This window comes from Rhopalosiphum maidis, chromosome 2 (assembly GCF_003676215.2).
Source record: "Rhopalosiphum maidis isolate BTI-1 chromosome 2, ASM367621v3, whole genome shotgun sequence".
Classification (NCBI taxonomy): domain Eukaryota; kingdom Metazoa; phylum Arthropoda; class Insecta; order Hemiptera; family Aphididae; genus Rhopalosiphum; species Rhopalosiphum maidis.
The window spans coordinates 51,073,207-51,089,886 of record NC_040878.1 but is presented as its reverse complement, the minus strand read 5'-3'; the positions used below and the strand labels follow the sequence as shown (position 1 = coordinate 51,089,886).

At 30.5% G+C, this 16,680-nt stretch overlaps 3 protein-coding genes across 3 annotated transcripts; 2 read left to right on the top strand and 1 right to left on the bottom strand.

Annotated features, from left to right (window-relative positions):
- Positions 1–435: 435 nt before the first annotated feature.
- LOC113551796 (B9 domain-containing protein 2-like) lies at positions 436–2,772 on the top strand. The gene is made up of 4 exons (XM_026954280.1): positions 436–806; positions 1,567–1,692; positions 1,922–2,056; positions 2,568–2,772. Exons 1-4 carry the CDS (start codon positions 719–721, stop codon positions 2,744–2,746), a joined length of 528 nt encoding a protein of 175 aa, XP_026810081.1. The 5' UTR covers positions 436–718; the 3' UTR covers positions 2,747–2,772.
- Positions 2,724–7,391, top strand: LOC113551794 (tectonic-3-like). Its single transcript, XM_026954279.1, has 6 exons — positions 2,724–3,349; positions 3,504–3,692; positions 4,362–4,578; positions 4,661–4,869; positions 5,137–5,781; positions 6,416–7,391. Exons 1-6 carry the CDS (start codon positions 2,750–2,752, stop codon positions 6,944–6,946), a joined length of 2,391 nt encoding a protein of 796 aa, XP_026810080.1. The 5' UTR covers positions 2,724–2,749; the 3' UTR covers positions 6,947–7,391.
- A 4,136-nt stretch (positions 7,392–11,527) lies between these two features.
- On the bottom strand, positions 11,528–15,641 carry LOC113551950 (histone-lysine N-methyltransferase E(z)). Its single transcript, XM_026954554.1, has 13 exons — positions 15,408–15,641; positions 15,138–15,320; positions 14,857–15,071; positions 14,504–14,686; positions 14,297–14,448; positions 13,483–13,646; positions 13,311–13,414; positions 13,009–13,249; positions 12,474–12,926; positions 12,239–12,409; positions 11,986–12,168; positions 11,746–11,911; positions 11,528–11,670 (listed from the first exon to the last, which is right to left on the bottom strand). Exons 2-13 carry the CDS (start codon positions 15,277–15,279, stop codon positions 11,607–11,609), a joined length of 2,238 nt encoding a protein of 745 aa, XP_026810355.1. The 5' UTR covers positions 15,280–15,320; positions 15,408–15,641; the 3' UTR covers positions 11,528–11,606.
- Between the last annotated feature and the right edge of the window lie 1,039 nt (positions 15,642–16,680).

Below are 16,680 nucleotides of genomic sequence, written 5' to 3'. Positions count from 1 at the left end.
ATTTTATAATGTATATATCATATCTGAATACATTTTCTGTTTTGGCCTTTTGGATTTTGGGTGGCTAATAATAAGTTTAAATTTGATGGCAGATTACGTATTAGTAATGATAATGAAGATTAAGTGATGACAATAATATAATATATTAATATATACCTAGTTTAACATTTTTCCTACGATACATGTAAAAATATCTTTTTCTATTACACGTTTACATAATTATTTGCATCCCCTAGGTATTACATTTCATCTCTGTAGTTACGTTAATACAGTATTTCAGTTCGCGCGTTTATTATAAACTTATGATGACATACATTGTATAGATAGGGGTTGCCGTCAAATCAGTCGCTTGGCAACCATAAACAACAACAACAACAATACGATGTATATTATACATTAAAACAAAATTGTTCAGCTTGACAAGCGATGTTTACTCGTATGTTTATGTATACTTATATTTAAGTAATAGAATAACGGAAGTGCGGTATTTCAATGGTAGTGGGTTTAACAGTAGACGTATAACAATTTTATATTTTAGATGATCATATTTATTATAGATTATATTTCAAGATTTTCTTAATACATTTCAATATACCCACAATTTCTGTTCAATTCCGATCTTTGATTAACAGCTATGCAAGAAAAATCATGCTCACATCGTGATGACCTCACCAGTGGAGTTGACATCGAATCGCAGATCGCGTAGGTACGCACCGTTATGGCTGAGCTTTTCATCATCGGACAACTGTGTAGTGCCGAGCGGTTTCCTTCCAAGAGTTTATTTTGCAAATGGAGCATTCACGCCGGTGAGGTTAAGTCCTTACAATTACATATTCACACTGTTTTATTATTAAATAATGTACGCGCATTTGCATGCATTTATTATGCACGTACAATATGTATATTGTTTATTGTATATTTGTACTAATAATACTATAAACAAGCATTAGGCGAGCAATATTTTTGTATTTTTATTCATATAAATATCGCACGAGACTCGAGAGAAGATATTATTTTTTAATTAGAATTTAGATTAGATACTTATTATAGCATAGAGTATTATATATTTTTATTTGACCGAAATTTAATCTCTCCACAATAATAATTGCATGTATTCATTACTGATGAAGTGATGAGTGACGATAACTAAAATATATTATATACCTGTTATTAATATTATAATAAATAATATATTACGTGTCTCCTAGTGTACATGTATACTCGTAATAATATAATATAAATTATTAAATATACTATATAATACTATAATAGTACATAATATACTGTATGTCTGTATGTAACTGAAGTTTCAAGTCAGTTTTTAGTTACAGTGATTATTGATTTAAACTACTTCTAATAAGTAATACATTTGAATATTTGATTATATAATTAATTCAATATTTTGAATATTTGCTTAAGTATACAATTTTTAAAATGTTTGAAAAGAGAAGTGTGTATAAGTTGTACAACTAATGCGTATCTTATGATAGTATAGTTATTATCTTGTCAACTAACAATATAATGCATTAATGCAGTTTCCTATAGCATCACACACTCATTTTTCAGGTACTAACTGGAAAATAATATCCGGTCACAAAGAAGGACAAACCCAAGTGGATTCGCCGGCTTACGATAATCGCACCTGGTGGTGTCACCCGATTGACATTCACTTTGCGTCCAAAGGAATACAAGGTATGTTATATTTTTACATGTTTCAATCTTATTTTAATAATATATTAATATTGTATGTATAATTAAGTATTTCCTATTTGTTAAAATTACAGACTATAATCGTCATAAATTCATAATATATTATTATACAGTATAGTGTATACACATTAATATATTATACTTGTATTGTAATGAGTCAAAAACAATATTATATATTATGTATAGACATCGACGTTGTTTTCCGTTCTAGGCTGGCCTAAATTTCACGTGCAAATTTACCATTACGACAGTTACGGACGTAGCGAAATTTACGGATACGGATTTTGTTACGTGCCGACTACACCGGGAAAGCACACCGTAGATTGCCACACTTGGCGGCCGATCGGTCAGTATATGAATATATTTGTAAATTATAACATGCGCAGAAAGTCAGAAACATATTATAAGTTTAAAATATTAATTAAAATTTATAAAATATTTGAGTTAAAAGCATTAATTAAAAATAGTATTTATAATCAATGGTTAAAAGTTAAGACCTAGAAATAATATATGGATACCCTATATGACAAAAATATATATAAATTATATATTATATGTGTGTGTGTGTATAAAAACAAAAATTCAAAATTGTAAGCAGTTTAGTAATGTAAATATTTTTTATTTTAAATTAAAAAAAAAGAACTTTGATTATATGTATATTTCCTAAACTAATTTATACCCGAATTATAACGGACTGTACATATATTATCAGTTATCATCACTTTAATAGTTTAAAATCTTGTATAATGATTATCTCGATAAACATCACAAAATAAATTTTTGTATACGTCTATTAAGGTCAATGTTGACTGTAAATAATAATATTAATAATAATAACTCAGACCATGGTTTTGCAGGTAATCTTAGGGACGAATTCCGACGGTTCTTCCTCGGTGGCGGCGCCCAGCTGAAATCGCCGGATTTCGTATACTGTGGCACGGACCGGTATCGGTTACATACCGAGTCACTAGGAACGGTGCGTTTCCGGTTGAACGTGATTGCCCGGAACTTTCGACGGTACGGAGTGGAACTGTAAACGATGACCAGAAGTTGGCGCATGGCTTTTGTCACGGCTGTGGCATTGCTGACGATCGGCTTCGGTTATGCCGAGTACGTCATACCCGTCATCAAAGACTGTGCCGCCAACGAAACATGCTCGGTGCAACCAACGGCGGTGACGACTGCGGTGATGGCGACGACAAAAAATGTGCTCAAAACGACTACTGTCGTAGATGGTGAATCGAAGATAGTTCGTTACGACGTCCCCGGAAACGATTCCAAAGGATCCACACTCAAGGACGTGATCTTGGTTGATGACAGAACCGTCGTACCACTTAACGGTGACAAGACCAACGGTTCTAAAAACGCTACTTCAAACACTTCAAACATCGGTGTCATTGTTAAACCTCCCGTTGGAAAAGCTAATGCCAAGGCAACTGATACAAATTTTCTAATAACAAATGCAACCAATTTTACCAGTACCACAACCACCACCACCACCATACCTACCACCATCACTACCACGACCACCACTGTCTCCACAGAATTTACTAGCGTCTCGCCGCGGAAATACTTGTCCGAATACGGCGCCGAAGTTGTACATTTTGTTCCCAATAAATATTGCCTCTGTGACCTAATTGTAAGTACATGTTCGTTTTTTTATTAACACACACTTGAAAAACTAAATTAGCAACTCTATCTGTTGTTATCCAATACATTTTTTCCCTACTTAGTTAATTTCCTTATGGAATTCATTATGAGTATGAAAGTTATATTATACCTATTTTTCATAGTATGCCAGCTGCGACATAAATTGTTGTTGTGACAAAGATTGCACCAGTCACGATTTAAAGGCGTTCACATTGTGTCCTGATGAACCCAAATCTACTTTAATAAAGCACGAATCGATCTTATTCGATTCTTCATTATTTTACGTAGTGATTGAAAACGTACCATCGGATTATTTTTATCCCGAACGAGAGGTAAGTATATAAAGTATATATATATATCATATAGACACAAATGTATTCACGGACAGGATATAGGGCAGTGCTTCTCAAACTTTTTTGTCATAGGCCCCACTAAATTTATAGTAAAACTGTCAAGGACCCCTAAATCAAAATCATTAATTATTTTTTTCTTAATTATATACTAAAATTACAATTTTACGGCCCGCCAGTCATATAGCCGCGGCCCTTAGTTTCAGAAGTACTGATATAGGGGATAGATCCTTTCCCTCAAGTTTATTTTTAATGCTAAATATCAGGTAGCTTAGTATTGCCGTATAGCTAAATTACTTTTTTTTTAATTATATCATAAGTAACTGATATTTTTAGTGGTAATTAATAAATCATTTTTGATTCGTTATAAATGTTTAATGTTATAATTTTCTGCATTAACTCCACGGCCACGTACGGATATAGATAGTGTAGATATATTGTATGGGAGCACGTAGCAATAGGTATAGTACTATAGTAGGTATCTATTAAAATAATTTGTATATTCCCGATTCCTCCCCCCATCTCCAATATAAATTCCTGAGATCACCAAAGTATATATGATATCCGGTATATGTATATAATATAACTATATAAGTGTTTACATTGTATATAGAGTACTAAAGCTGTACGTTTCGGCAACGTGTTTTACAGACCATCGAATCTGAAACGCAAGTCGTAACTTCTCTTCGAAAACGGGACGTGTTCACTTGGCACGATGAAAAGATTATCAGCAGACATCATTACCCTCACACTTCTACACTTCAAGTGAATTCCTCCGTATTCAATAACTACGACCTCACTTACAAGTCTTTGCGATGGATGTTTAACATTGTACCTGATGTAAATTATTCCGAAATAAAACCATTCGGTCAGTACAGTTCCTAGCATATCCAACGTAATCGCCACCTCCACATTCACTTATAACGTCAAAACTTTTTTTCTTTTATTAGGATTGAAAAACAGTGCTATCGATTCGCTCTGCAGCGTCGAACAACCTGTTGAATATTTGAAAGCAAAAGAAACAAACTGCAAGACGTTCGTATCCAATCTAACGGAAGTTTGTAACAATCACTCATCGTTGAGCTTCAAATTCTACTATGACGAAAGAAGACTGTTCAAAGTGGTGCAACCTATTTACAATAACGTCCAGAAGACCGAGGTAATGATTCTACATTTATATATTTGTGGTTTATTTATTATTATATTATGATTAATTTCAAGGAAATGAATACCGTTTCATGAAAATTACTTCCCAGTTCATAAGCTACTTTAAAAACTACCTAATCTCGATACCTATGTGTAATAAAAACGTATAAATTGTTATGTCGCAGTCCGTTGGAATTGTATAATATTTGTGTTATTTTTCGATCAATTATCAATTAATTAAAGATCAATAATAATTATATGAGGCATTGGATATTTACAGAAAATCGGTTTGGTCAACATCCAAGCGACGACCTATCATCACTGCGTCTCGGTGAACGGATCATCGTACGATTGTCAAGTGGGCAAAGTTGGAGTCGGTAACAGCGGAGAAGACTCTCTGTATCGTCCGCGCTACGATCCGGTTTACTCGGGCGGTGTTTGTCGTCGGGTAGTCGATACGGTCAATTACTTGGTGGTGCACAATGGATCTAGAGGCGTACGTCGTGTAGACGTACACTTCTATCACCGAGACGTACCGGACGCCGGTCGCCCCATCTACCTTGACCAGAAGTTCGGTGTTCGTTTCATCTGGGCTACGGTCCAGTCAGCCGTGGACTCGTATGAGCGGAGTGGCAAGCCCGGTTACGTAACCGGGAACCCGGTGCTGGTAACCATGGCCAACAAAGATGTAGTTAAACTTCGAATCCCAAAGCCGATGAACTTACCGGAACATAACGGATACGGTGTGTGCGATGTTCATACTACCGGACCTCGACAGCTCGTCAACTTTCTGGAGAGCGTCGATATCCGGTGTCGCGTCCAAGTCAAACACCGAAGTATGCAATTATCTAAGAGACCTGAAGATCATACCACCCCCGGTGGTGGCGTATCATTCGTAGACATTTGTAACGATATTCAAAACGAAGTATGACATCATTTTTATCTGTTGTATACCTACTTAAATAAATTATTATATTATCATCATTATAAACAGAAAGCTAGTCGGTTATATAAAATATGTCAATACGTGTGATTTTATTAAGTTCGAGAAAGTTCAATAAGTTTTGCTATATAATATAAAAGATAAATAGGTACACTATACATTATTTACGATATACCTATACGGCTATACATATATGATATATATACAGGGGTGTAGCCAGGAAGGGAAATTGCTCCTCAATGCTTATAGCTTTCAAATATATTAAATTTTAACGAAATTTTAAATTAATAAAGGATTAGACTTGAATGGGTATGTATAGGTACTCAAGACAATCTCACAAAAATTGAAATATCGTAAATGACCAACGTGAGAACACATATAATGCACTCTAAACTTGAGTTTTGACGATAGGTCAATCCACCCCGATATACGTATCTTTTTTTAGCGTACAGCAACCACAGTTGTTTTTGCTGAATGAATATTTTCTGTCGCGCGTGTCGCATGGTGTGAGAGAGAGAAAAACAAATAATACATGTTCTTCTCGTCACATATTATACACATATTAATATAATGTTATCATTATTTTTTACTCACCGCGATATCCGTCGTGTTACAGACGATGGCGGTACTCGGAAATTACGAAGGCGCCCTGGTGGCCAGTCTCGGCGACCCGGACGTGTCCAGGTGGATTCCGTTCGTCGTCGTCAAACCGCCCGCACAACAGTCGCCGGTCACCGAACAACACTCGTGCCCGTCCGTCACGGACGCCGTGCACATACGGGTGTTGTACTCGCATGTGGGCCCGTTCGACGGCCCGCAGGCCACCGTGCTGGGCGTGCTGGCCAATTACACTTCGTCGGCCGTTACCGTCAGCGGCAACGGCGATCGATCGGTGGTCGCCGAAGTGCCGGTCAGGGTAACCGTGGTGTTCGTGGACCTGACCCGGCCGCCCGTCCGGACGTTCGCCGAACCGCCCACGTACGAGTTCAGGCTGCCCGAAGACTTTTACTACCCGTTCTGGTCGTCCGGCGCCGGCCGACCGTCGCGCTCGGTCCGCAAAGTCCATTTCGTCGCCATCGTCGGTCTGCAGCTGTTATTGTCGTACCTACACTGCTACGGACCGTACTCGTCGCGAGTACCTGTTTAGCGTGCTGTACACGAGGCATATCACGTGTACGGTGTCCGCTTCCTCTGCGGCGGACAATAAATCACTAAATATTACTATTATCTGCCGAGTTGACATTTTTATTTCCATAATAATAACACATATATCTGCGTTGTGTAACGTACACGGCATATTTTGTGATTCGACAACCAAATAAACTTTACCTCGCAGTATGATATTTTGGTATAATTATAACGGAATACAACTGTATACGGTCGATTACGGGTGTTGACCAGTTGCCCTCGACGGCTGTTTTTGGCATTTTAAAAATGTACCAGCTGCAGTCAAAGACAACGAATCTGCTAATTTCCCTCAAACCGATGTACCTACTAGTTGCCCTCGCATATAAATCATATTTATACATATATATAATATATTATTATAATACCAATACCAAACTGTAAAATAGAATAGGTAAATATGTAAATAATAATCATAGCACATAAAAATAATAAAAATTGTATTAATAATAATAGCTTGGTACAAAGAAAATATTTTACCTGTAAAGTGCGTAATTTTAGACGCTTCTAGGTAAGTATAATTATTGTATTTATTCTTTTATCGTATCTATTCATATTATTTTTATACATTTTATCTATCATTTTTACTATTTTTTATTATTTGCATTTTTTTATGTTACAAATTATAATGCCTAAGTACGTATCTTTAATTCATAGCCCATAGGTGTAACTGGGGGGAGCTTGGGTGAGCTTTATCCCCCCCCCCCCAGAATTTTTGGATAAATGTATGTGCTTATAAACATGTATAAGTCTTAACTTTTTTTTGCCTACATATAAAAAAATATAATGTTTTGAATAATCATTTAAGTAAACACCAATTAGTTAATTTAAATAGTTGGTTAATTTCTATTAATAGAAACAATAAATAATAATCTAATTAAAAAAAAATTGGCTATAAAACATTTTTAGGAATCTAGCCTACCTAACTTAAATGACTAGTTACACCTACGTCTTACGATCTTTATATACCTACCTAATATATAATTTGTAAATATCAATTTTTTTATCATTTTAATATTTGTACTATTTTACCTAATTAATAAATTACATATTGTATGCCACTTATAATAACTGTATTTATAAATATTATTATTATTTACCTCCCCTATTTTATGGATTGGTATTATAATTATATATGTATATCAGCGGTTCCCAACCTTTTTTTTCGTTCCGTACCCTTAAGTTTAATATTTTGCTAGATTGTACCTCTCATAATAATTTTTAAATTTTTTCACATAACTACTTTTAAAATATTTAAATAAAAATAACAATAATGTAATAATATATATTTTATTTTTGTAATAAGACATCCAAAAAAAGAAGTATTATTAAATTATTATTTTACGTAATAGGAACTCAAATGCTTTGTCAGACAGTTATTTTAATTTTTAAGAACATATTTATATAGTATATACATTGAATATTTTCGAAATGAATCGTTTTAAATAAACAAATTCAACATTTTTCTGCCATTAATCAATTTTTTTTCACGTACCCTTGAGATCATCTCGCATACCCCAAGTTGGGAACCAGCAACCGCTGATGTATATAATATGTGAGGGTAACTGGTACACGACCCCGTTACTTAGGTACTATTGATGCGTTCAAACAACAGTCTCATGAAGTAAAAAAAACGTTGTTTCAGTTAATATCACTCATAATTATAAATGCAAGAGCAGTGCTGTGTATTTATAACTCCTGTGCGTAAACACAAATGTATAATAAACAATCGCTGCAGTATACTTATACTATAAGTAAGCTTCTAGGAATTTATCAGATTTTTTTTTTTATAATATATCGCAATTTATGATACTTTATTACTATTTTAATTGTGTATAGTGAATAATTTAAATGCAGCTGTAATATCTTCTAAATAAATATAAAAATTGATTAAAATTTATGTGCCTATCAAATGTTATTATTTATTTATTTAGGAAAATATAACGATTAACAGTCTTGCTTTGCAAAACTATAATATAGGAGATTACTTTTATTATACTATGTTAGTACGTTTGATTTACGAATCGAGTTTGTATTTTTGAATACGTATCTACAAAATAGTACAAACCAATTTGCATGTTTTACAAACCATACTATTTAAAAATAGTAATGTAACACTAATAAAAACACTGCAAAGAACAATTAGACAATACATTTATGAATAATAATGGTAATTACTTATTTTACTATTTTAATTTGAAGTGGTTGATGGAGTGATGGCAAATTGGCAAGTTTGTGTGGGGTCCAAATAATTCTTAACCTAGGTTGGGTACCATCCAAGTAAAATATGATGTGTATCTTAAAAACTTAAATTAAACATTTAGTGCTATAATTACTAGATGGTAAACTAATAAATTTTATATCTTACCAAATGGATACTATCCAATTTATGAGCATTATTAAGCTACTTAGCAATATCTATCCTTAGTGCTTTAATTTGAGTAACATAATATTTGCTACCTTAATAGTTACCTCAAAACCTAGTCATGGCACAGCCATATATTCAAGTACTAGAAATACTTTAAAAGTATTAATACATAGAAAAATACTTAAAGTAAATCACTGAACTCGTTTTAGTAATTTGGATGTATTAAAAGAACAAATAAAATAAAAATAGAAAATAAATACTAAAAAATAAAATTTAGTCTTTTTTATAAAAATAAGCCCACTGTAGAATCTCTGACATAATTTAAGCAAAAATTCAAAATTAAAGTATTACCAATATTTTATTCTTGTTAAAAATAATAAAAGTAAATTAAATTAAATAAATTTGTTACAAAAATTAATCTTATGAATACATTTTTTTTTTTTAATAATGTAAATACAATATTATGATATTTCTAATGTTGTTAAAATTATAACTTATCCATCATTAATTTGTGATAAAATTATTATCAGGCCCCATAAATCGATCACACAATATTAATTTTAGTTTTAAATTTCTAAAAAGTATCTTTATATATTAAAATATAAACCCCTCTAATAAATATATTAGTGTTAAAAATATGTGGAATCATAAATGTAAAATGTTGATAAGTCATATTAACCAACTATAAAATATAAAATAAATTTAAGGTAATTGGACAGGCAGTGAAATAATATTATACCCTGTGTCTTTAGAATGCACAAAAATGTGACATAATTTTAATAAGAATAAAGTTTTAACTTAAATTTGTTTAATACTTTTTAAATAACATTTCTATTACAATTTGTATTCACGCTTAAGTTTTAAAACAGAAGAATCTTAATAAATGTAAAAAATATGAAGAATTCCAGACAATTAAAATGTTAAAAAAAAAACTCAACTTAATACAATACAATTAATAGATAAGGTCTTTCTAAACATTACAACAAAATAATCAATGAACATACATTTATAACAATAACATTAACTAATACTACTGCTTCTATTTAGTTAATTTTTATACATATTTAATGAACAAAATATTAAACATATTATGTGTCAAGTTTTAATTTTCAACATAAATAATTGTTAAAGGGACTAGATTGTCAATAGTTTCTTTCAGCGACATATTAAGGATTTATCAAGGAATTATAATTTTTATTAGGTTAGGTTAGGTTAAAATATTAATTACATTATTATTATTAAATATTTTTAAGATATAATTATAAAAGTGTCTGCCTCACCCGCAACCAATAAATATGCCACTGTTTACTTACTATATTCAAAATTTAAAACAAATTATAGTATACAGATAATGGAATTAATATTTTTTAACTAACAGAAATAGAAGTGAATAAACTTGCATCATAGATTATACATCATATGTTTGATTCAACATAAGAATCAGCATCATAGAATTATATTTTAATATTTTATTTCATAACTGGAAATGATGACTATAACTTTTTAGGTTATATTAAGCAAAATTTATTTAAAATTTTTTGGAAAATTAAAAACGTAAAATATAGTCATGGCATTCTCATATGATGCTAATTGTGATAAAAAAAATATCACATCATAACAAAACGTTGTTTAAAATACTACAACATATATCATTTTAAAAAAAGGTCAAAACCAACTTACTGTAATAAAATTAGTTAACTTATTGGTATTAAATGAGTAATATTAGGTATTTAAATTCTGGTTTGTACAATCATCAATTTAAAACTGTCAATGAAAATTTTTTTTTTTTTATGTTTCTATACTATAATAGTTACACAACTTAAACTTACATTATATTATTACCGTTTTATCTACAAATATTTAACAGCAAGAAAACTTGAATTAACTACAATGAAAATTTTTTTAAAAAAAATAGATAAAATACTTATTGGTGCAGTTTAATTTTGTTGTATAATTAACTAATACATACATAAATAAAGTTTTTATTAAACAAAATTGTTATACAAAATATAACAAGCTATTTAAGCTATTTAAAATTATGAATTATTTTAATTTAGCATAAATAGATTATTAATTATTTGCCTAAATTAACTAAGTACAGCATAATTAAATTATAATATGCATACTTTTAATAATTTATTAATTATTCCTTATTTAGCGCTAAATACTGTAAATAATTTGTGTATTTTATAACATACATGCCATGAGATTGGTGATTGATAAAATCAATGAAAATGTATCCTTTTTATAAAACTTAAGGTAAAAATTCCATTTCTCTTTCAATTCCAACAAATTTAAGTTGCTCAGTTGGTCCATATCTAAAACAAATTAAAAATAAAAACAACAAAATGAATATAAAAATGTTTAATAGTTTTTGAAAATAAATTTGTAACCTGTAGTCAAAAAACAATTCTTCGCCAGGTTGTATAGGACGTTTAGCAAATATACCAATTCTATGATCACCATTTACCATCATAACTTTAGCATAGCAATTTGGATTAATTGAATGATTGGCAAATCTTATTTTATTTCCTTTCCGTGTAGCATCAACAACAAAATCTATGATACAATCCATAACAATACTAAAGTTATTAACACAAAATATTATCATTGAGTAAATTTTTAATACATACCATGGTTTAAATTAAATAAAAAGCTACACATGTATTTATCGTAAACTTTTCCACGTCGATCAGCTTCATCTTGAGTAATAATTTCTCCACAATACTCAGATATAAATTCATTTTTTTGTGCAGAATCCTTCAAAAATATACCCCAACCAGCAACATCTGAAGGTGCCATTAATAAGTGTTTACCTAAAATATAACATAATTGTTTATTATAAATAAAACACTTCTAATGTATTATATTTTTTAGTAAACTTACGGAGGCCTCTTTGCACACTGACATTTTTACATGTTATATTTTCTAAATTAAACTGATCGGCACCACAAGTTAAACATAAATCTGGATCACATTCACGAACAGCTAAATAACAAGGACATTGTTTTGTGTTGCATTGAGCACGACACCGACAACCCGGAAAACGATTTTGACCTAAAATACAAGAAATACTTATAATAAATACACAATCTATTATAAGAAATTTTAAAACACTCACAATCTGAACTACATTTGCAGAATTTTTCACAAAAATTCTGTGCCATTACACATGGACAAGTTGCATCGCATCCTTGATTTGGTGGGTGAGAACATGGTGTATAGTTGTATAAATGATTTGATGCAGAGTCTCTCTTTAGTTGTACTTTTCGGCAATGTGTTTGCCATAAACGTAACTTTTTCTTTTTTTTTCTAGGCGGAGTTAATTCACTAATAGCTTCTTCAACAGTAACTTCATCATTTTCATTTTGTGCAAACTCATAAACCTGCTGACAACTTTTTGTTAACATCATCTGAGCAATGACACAATAATTATTCAGGAATGTACGACGAAGTGCACGAAAAATTGATTGGTCTGATCCAGTCCACACTTTTTTATCTTCTGTACTCATTCGTGGAAGTAAAGAGAAAGATGTTTTTGTTGATAATGGATCTTCCATGTCTAATTCACCATCTGTTGAAAGATAGATTAATTGTAATCAATTATAAAATGTTTAATTTTAAATTAATTATTCATTAGTATACTAAAACATTACCTTTACTGCTATCTCTGCTATCTTCAGAACTAGCATCATTACCCCAATCAGAGCTATCTTTTTTTGACAACTTAACAGAACCAACAGGTTTCTCATTATTTTCATTCTGTGGTGACAACTCTTTCGTATTACTTGAAATTGTAGTAGAACCAGATCTATTTGTTTCTTCGTCTCTATCAGCTTGTTTTTGCTTTTCAGCTTTGATTTCTGCAATAGCAGCTAATTTTTCTTTCATTCCATCCTGGTAAAAAAATTGATGTCAATAATCCTGTTTTATGTATTAATTATAACAAATGTCTTACAAGTAACATATAACAATCTTGACTACAGTGAGAGGAAAATGGTTTTAATAAAGGTCCTTTTAGGCCAACTGGCAAATTAGTACCTGAATCATGTTCTTTAAGTTCTACAACATAAACAAATACAAATTTAATAATTAAAACTAATAGTTACTTATAAGTAATGTATACATACTGTGCAAAAAACAATCATATTTATAACATCTTCTACAAAACAAATTTAAAAATGAATGTATAGTTTGCTCTTTGGGCACAGATTCAGCCTTAGGTCCATCAATGTTTGGAGTGCATTGAGAAGGCTGCGCATTAGGGTCAACACAAGATGTTAATTCAATATACCTAAAAAAAATTAATACACAAACATCTTATTTGCCAATCAATATTTTATTATCCGTTGAAAATAAAATGAATAACAAAAGATTCTTTAAATATTAAGGGGCTGTCATACCAACATTTGTTTTCTCTGTTTATTTCTCACATAATATAGGAACAGAGATATTCTGAATTTCTATGAGTAAAACTCTGATTCAGTTTAAGGCAAAAGAACTATTATATATTCTTCTTTATCAAATATATAATAGATGCCTTTGCTCTAAACTGAACCAGAGAATCGTAATTGTGGAAATACAGAATATCTTTGTTCTATATTATATGGGAGATAGACAGAAAAAACAAATGTTGGCCCCTTAAATGTATACCTTTTGATTTTACTCTTATATTTGTTATATTTCTATCTATTCTTTCTTATTATATTAATCTATTTGTTTATCTTGAATTGGTTGTTTAAGTTTAGATATTTAGTCTCTACCTCTATTGCAGTTACATATATTTTATGTCATATTAATTATGTAGAGTTTATGTAATCATTATTTCTATTATATATAATTAATATCTGCGATACACATTGAAAATTATAATTGAACTGTCTATCATTTAAAAATACAATAAAATAATACACAAAATAATCAATTATTAAATAAAATATTCACTTTTCTTTGAATTCTTCAGGAGAACCTTTATCAGGGAATGCAGCTGACATGGCTTCAAATATAGCCATACTTGGAAACGGCCTATCGTCTTTACTGTTTTTTATCACCATTTTTGGTGTCAATAAACTTTGTTGTTCTTTATCTTCTTCTTGCTAAACAAGTTCATTAGCATTAAACCTTAATCAAAAAATATTTTTTTTATTTTACCTGAAATGGTATGAGTGCATGGACTAAGTCAACAAACACCTGATCATCTAGAAAATTTGCAGCATCATCATCGTGAACTTTATTATCATAATTTTTTAATAGTTCTTCTATAAAAGAACCATCTTGATCAAGTACCTCGTCCCCCATATATGGGATATTATGTAGTACAGTTTCATCATCCACCTACAATACATTAAATTAGAACAAAATAATTTAAAAACTATGTCATATTTTTATTATTATAAGCTTCGAGCACAAATTATTAAAGCTCAACAATTATCTTATTTAACAAAATATTATAACAACCCGAAGGTTGAAAGTAATTCTAGGCATAATTGTCTATTAATGATTACCATAAAGTTTTGCTGAATCGGTGCCCAAATGTACATAGTAGGTATAGGTGCTACAGCGTTAATTATCTTAATTGGAACGCTCATAGTTTCTTCGCCAATACCATCCACTTTAGATACTTCTGACCTTTTAGATCTTGATACTGTTTCTATGTATGGTCGACATTCCCAAACCGCTTTTCTAGACAACAACCGTTTGAGTTCTTCCGCTTTTTTATCTGCATAACAAAAATAAGACATGAAAGTATGAAAAAATAAAATAAAAATATGGTATTTAAACATACCATAGAGCTTCTTTTGATTATTTATGCATGCCAATACATTGTCATCGTCTTTCTTAGTTTTTTTGGCTTGCAGTAATCTGAAATACTCGGCTTTTACACGTTTCTTCCAATCGGCATTGTTTTTGGCTTTTTTTTCAGACATGATGGTGGAATTAGTTGTCTAAATCACGAGAATATAATACACTAAAATCGAACATCAAAACCAATAAAGCCACACCGATAGACACATGTCGAACAACAAAATATGATAATATACACAAAAGTAATTACCTAATTCAGGTAGTCAATAGTCATTCAGTAATATAATATTCATCGGTCAAACTTGTTCGATCATCATATAATTGTAAAAGTGTAAAATAAATTGAAAAAAATTCAGTCTTAACATTGCTATGGGTTTCAAAATTAATACCGAGAAAATTTTACGAAAGGAAGATGAGATCTCCGAGATTAATGGATTTCCATAAAAACATTAAATAATGTACGTCTATATAACAGTGTAAACAAACTTTTATTATTCAAAAGTCGTTTTCTTCCGTTTTATAATGTTTATCAGCATACATTGTGCTACTCGAATACGTTTACAACATCATACATATAACCTCTAATTTGCACCCATAAATCAGGCATCAGCTGTCGCCTCACGCCTGTTCATTATTAAAGCGGGAACGCCGGGAACATTGTCACGTTGAATACATGTATTTCCACCATCCGGTTTTTGAGGAGTAACGTAGGCAACCATAATGAACATTAATCTTTAAAATAATAAAAGGTTTTTATGGGAAATGGTTTAATGTTTAATGAATATCAATAATTATTATAATTTATAAAATATGATTCAATATGATAGTCTAAAAAATATTTTCATTTATATGCAACTTGGTGTGATTTTAGCCTTTAGGGCTTTAGGCAATTATAAAAAAGTTTTAATTTGAAATAAGTGTGTCGTCAACTAATGTGGGTAGGCCTTACTGCCTTAGATAGTTAGACTTTTTGTTTTGATTAAGAAAATAAAATTATATCGATATAAATGGAAAAGAAACTGAATCATGGATATTTTAGGGCTCATTTTTTAATTTTTGCTTATTGGACAGGAAGTCAGAGAATAGTTTTGAAATTTTGAATTTAAAAATACAAATTATTCAATTAAAAAAATGTAAATTTTATATTTTAAATACTTTAAATTATATTTAATTTTCTCATAAATAATTGTAATTGACATCATTCTTTATGCCTATATAGTTAAAATTGTCAAATACCTACAAAAATTGAAAACAATTTTCATAGAGAAAGACATTTGTAAATTATAGATTAATTATCAATTATAATTATTTTATCAAGTTATCAATTTTAATACCTACAGTTTTGATTGTGAAATGAATAAATTGTACCTACCTAAAGATATTTGGACATTTTGTCCATCTTGAAAAATGTATTTGGATATTGGATTTTTTATTCATAAAAATATGAGTGGTTTTAACTGATAAAGAAACTGCTTAAATATAACTCAAAAAAAGCAAAAATATTTTTAAAACTATGTATATCA

What these genes read in the sequence shown, in the direction of transcription:
- LOC113551796 (XM_026954280.1), top strand. Translation starts at nt 719, where the DNA reads ATGGCTGAGCTTTTCATCATCGGACAACTGTGTAGTGCCGAGCGGTTT. An exon ending in TGCGTCCAAAGGAATACAAG is followed by an intron (nt 1,693 to 1,921) that starts GTATGTTATATT and finishes TTTCCGTTCTAG; the next exon opens with GCTGGCCTAAATTTCACGTG. An exon ending in CCACACTTGGCGGCCGATCG is followed by an intron (nt 2,057 to 2,567) that starts GTCAGTATATGA and finishes ATGGTTTTGCAG; the next exon opens with GTAATCTTAGGGACGAATTC.
- LOC113551794 (XM_026954279.1), top strand. Translation starts at nt 2,750, where the DNA reads ATGACCAGAAGTTGGCGCATGGCTTTTGTCACGGCTGTGGCATTGCTG. An exon ending in ATAACGTCCAGAAGACCGAG is followed by an intron (nt 4,870 to 5,136) that starts GTAATGATTCTA and finishes GGATATTTACAG; the next exon opens with AAAATCGGTTTGGTCAACAT. An exon ending in GTAACGATATTCAAAACGAA is followed by an intron (nt 5,782 to 6,415) that starts GTATGACATCAT and finishes GTCGTGTTACAG; the next exon opens with ACGATGGCGGTACTCGGAAA.
- LOC113551950 (XM_026954554.1), bottom strand. Translation starts at nt 15,279, where the DNA reads ATGTCTGAAAAAAAAGCCAAAAACAATGCCGATTGGAAGAAACGTGTA. An exon ending in ATATGATTGTTTTTTGCACA is followed by an intron (nt 13,415 to 13,482) that starts GTATGTATACAT and finishes TTTATGTTGTAG; the next exon opens with AACTTAAAGAACATGATTCA. An exon ending in CTGCAAATGTAGTTCAGATT is followed by an intron (nt 12,410 to 12,473) that starts GTGAGTGTTTTA and finishes CTTGTATTTTAG; the next exon opens with GTCAAAATCGTTTTCCGGGT.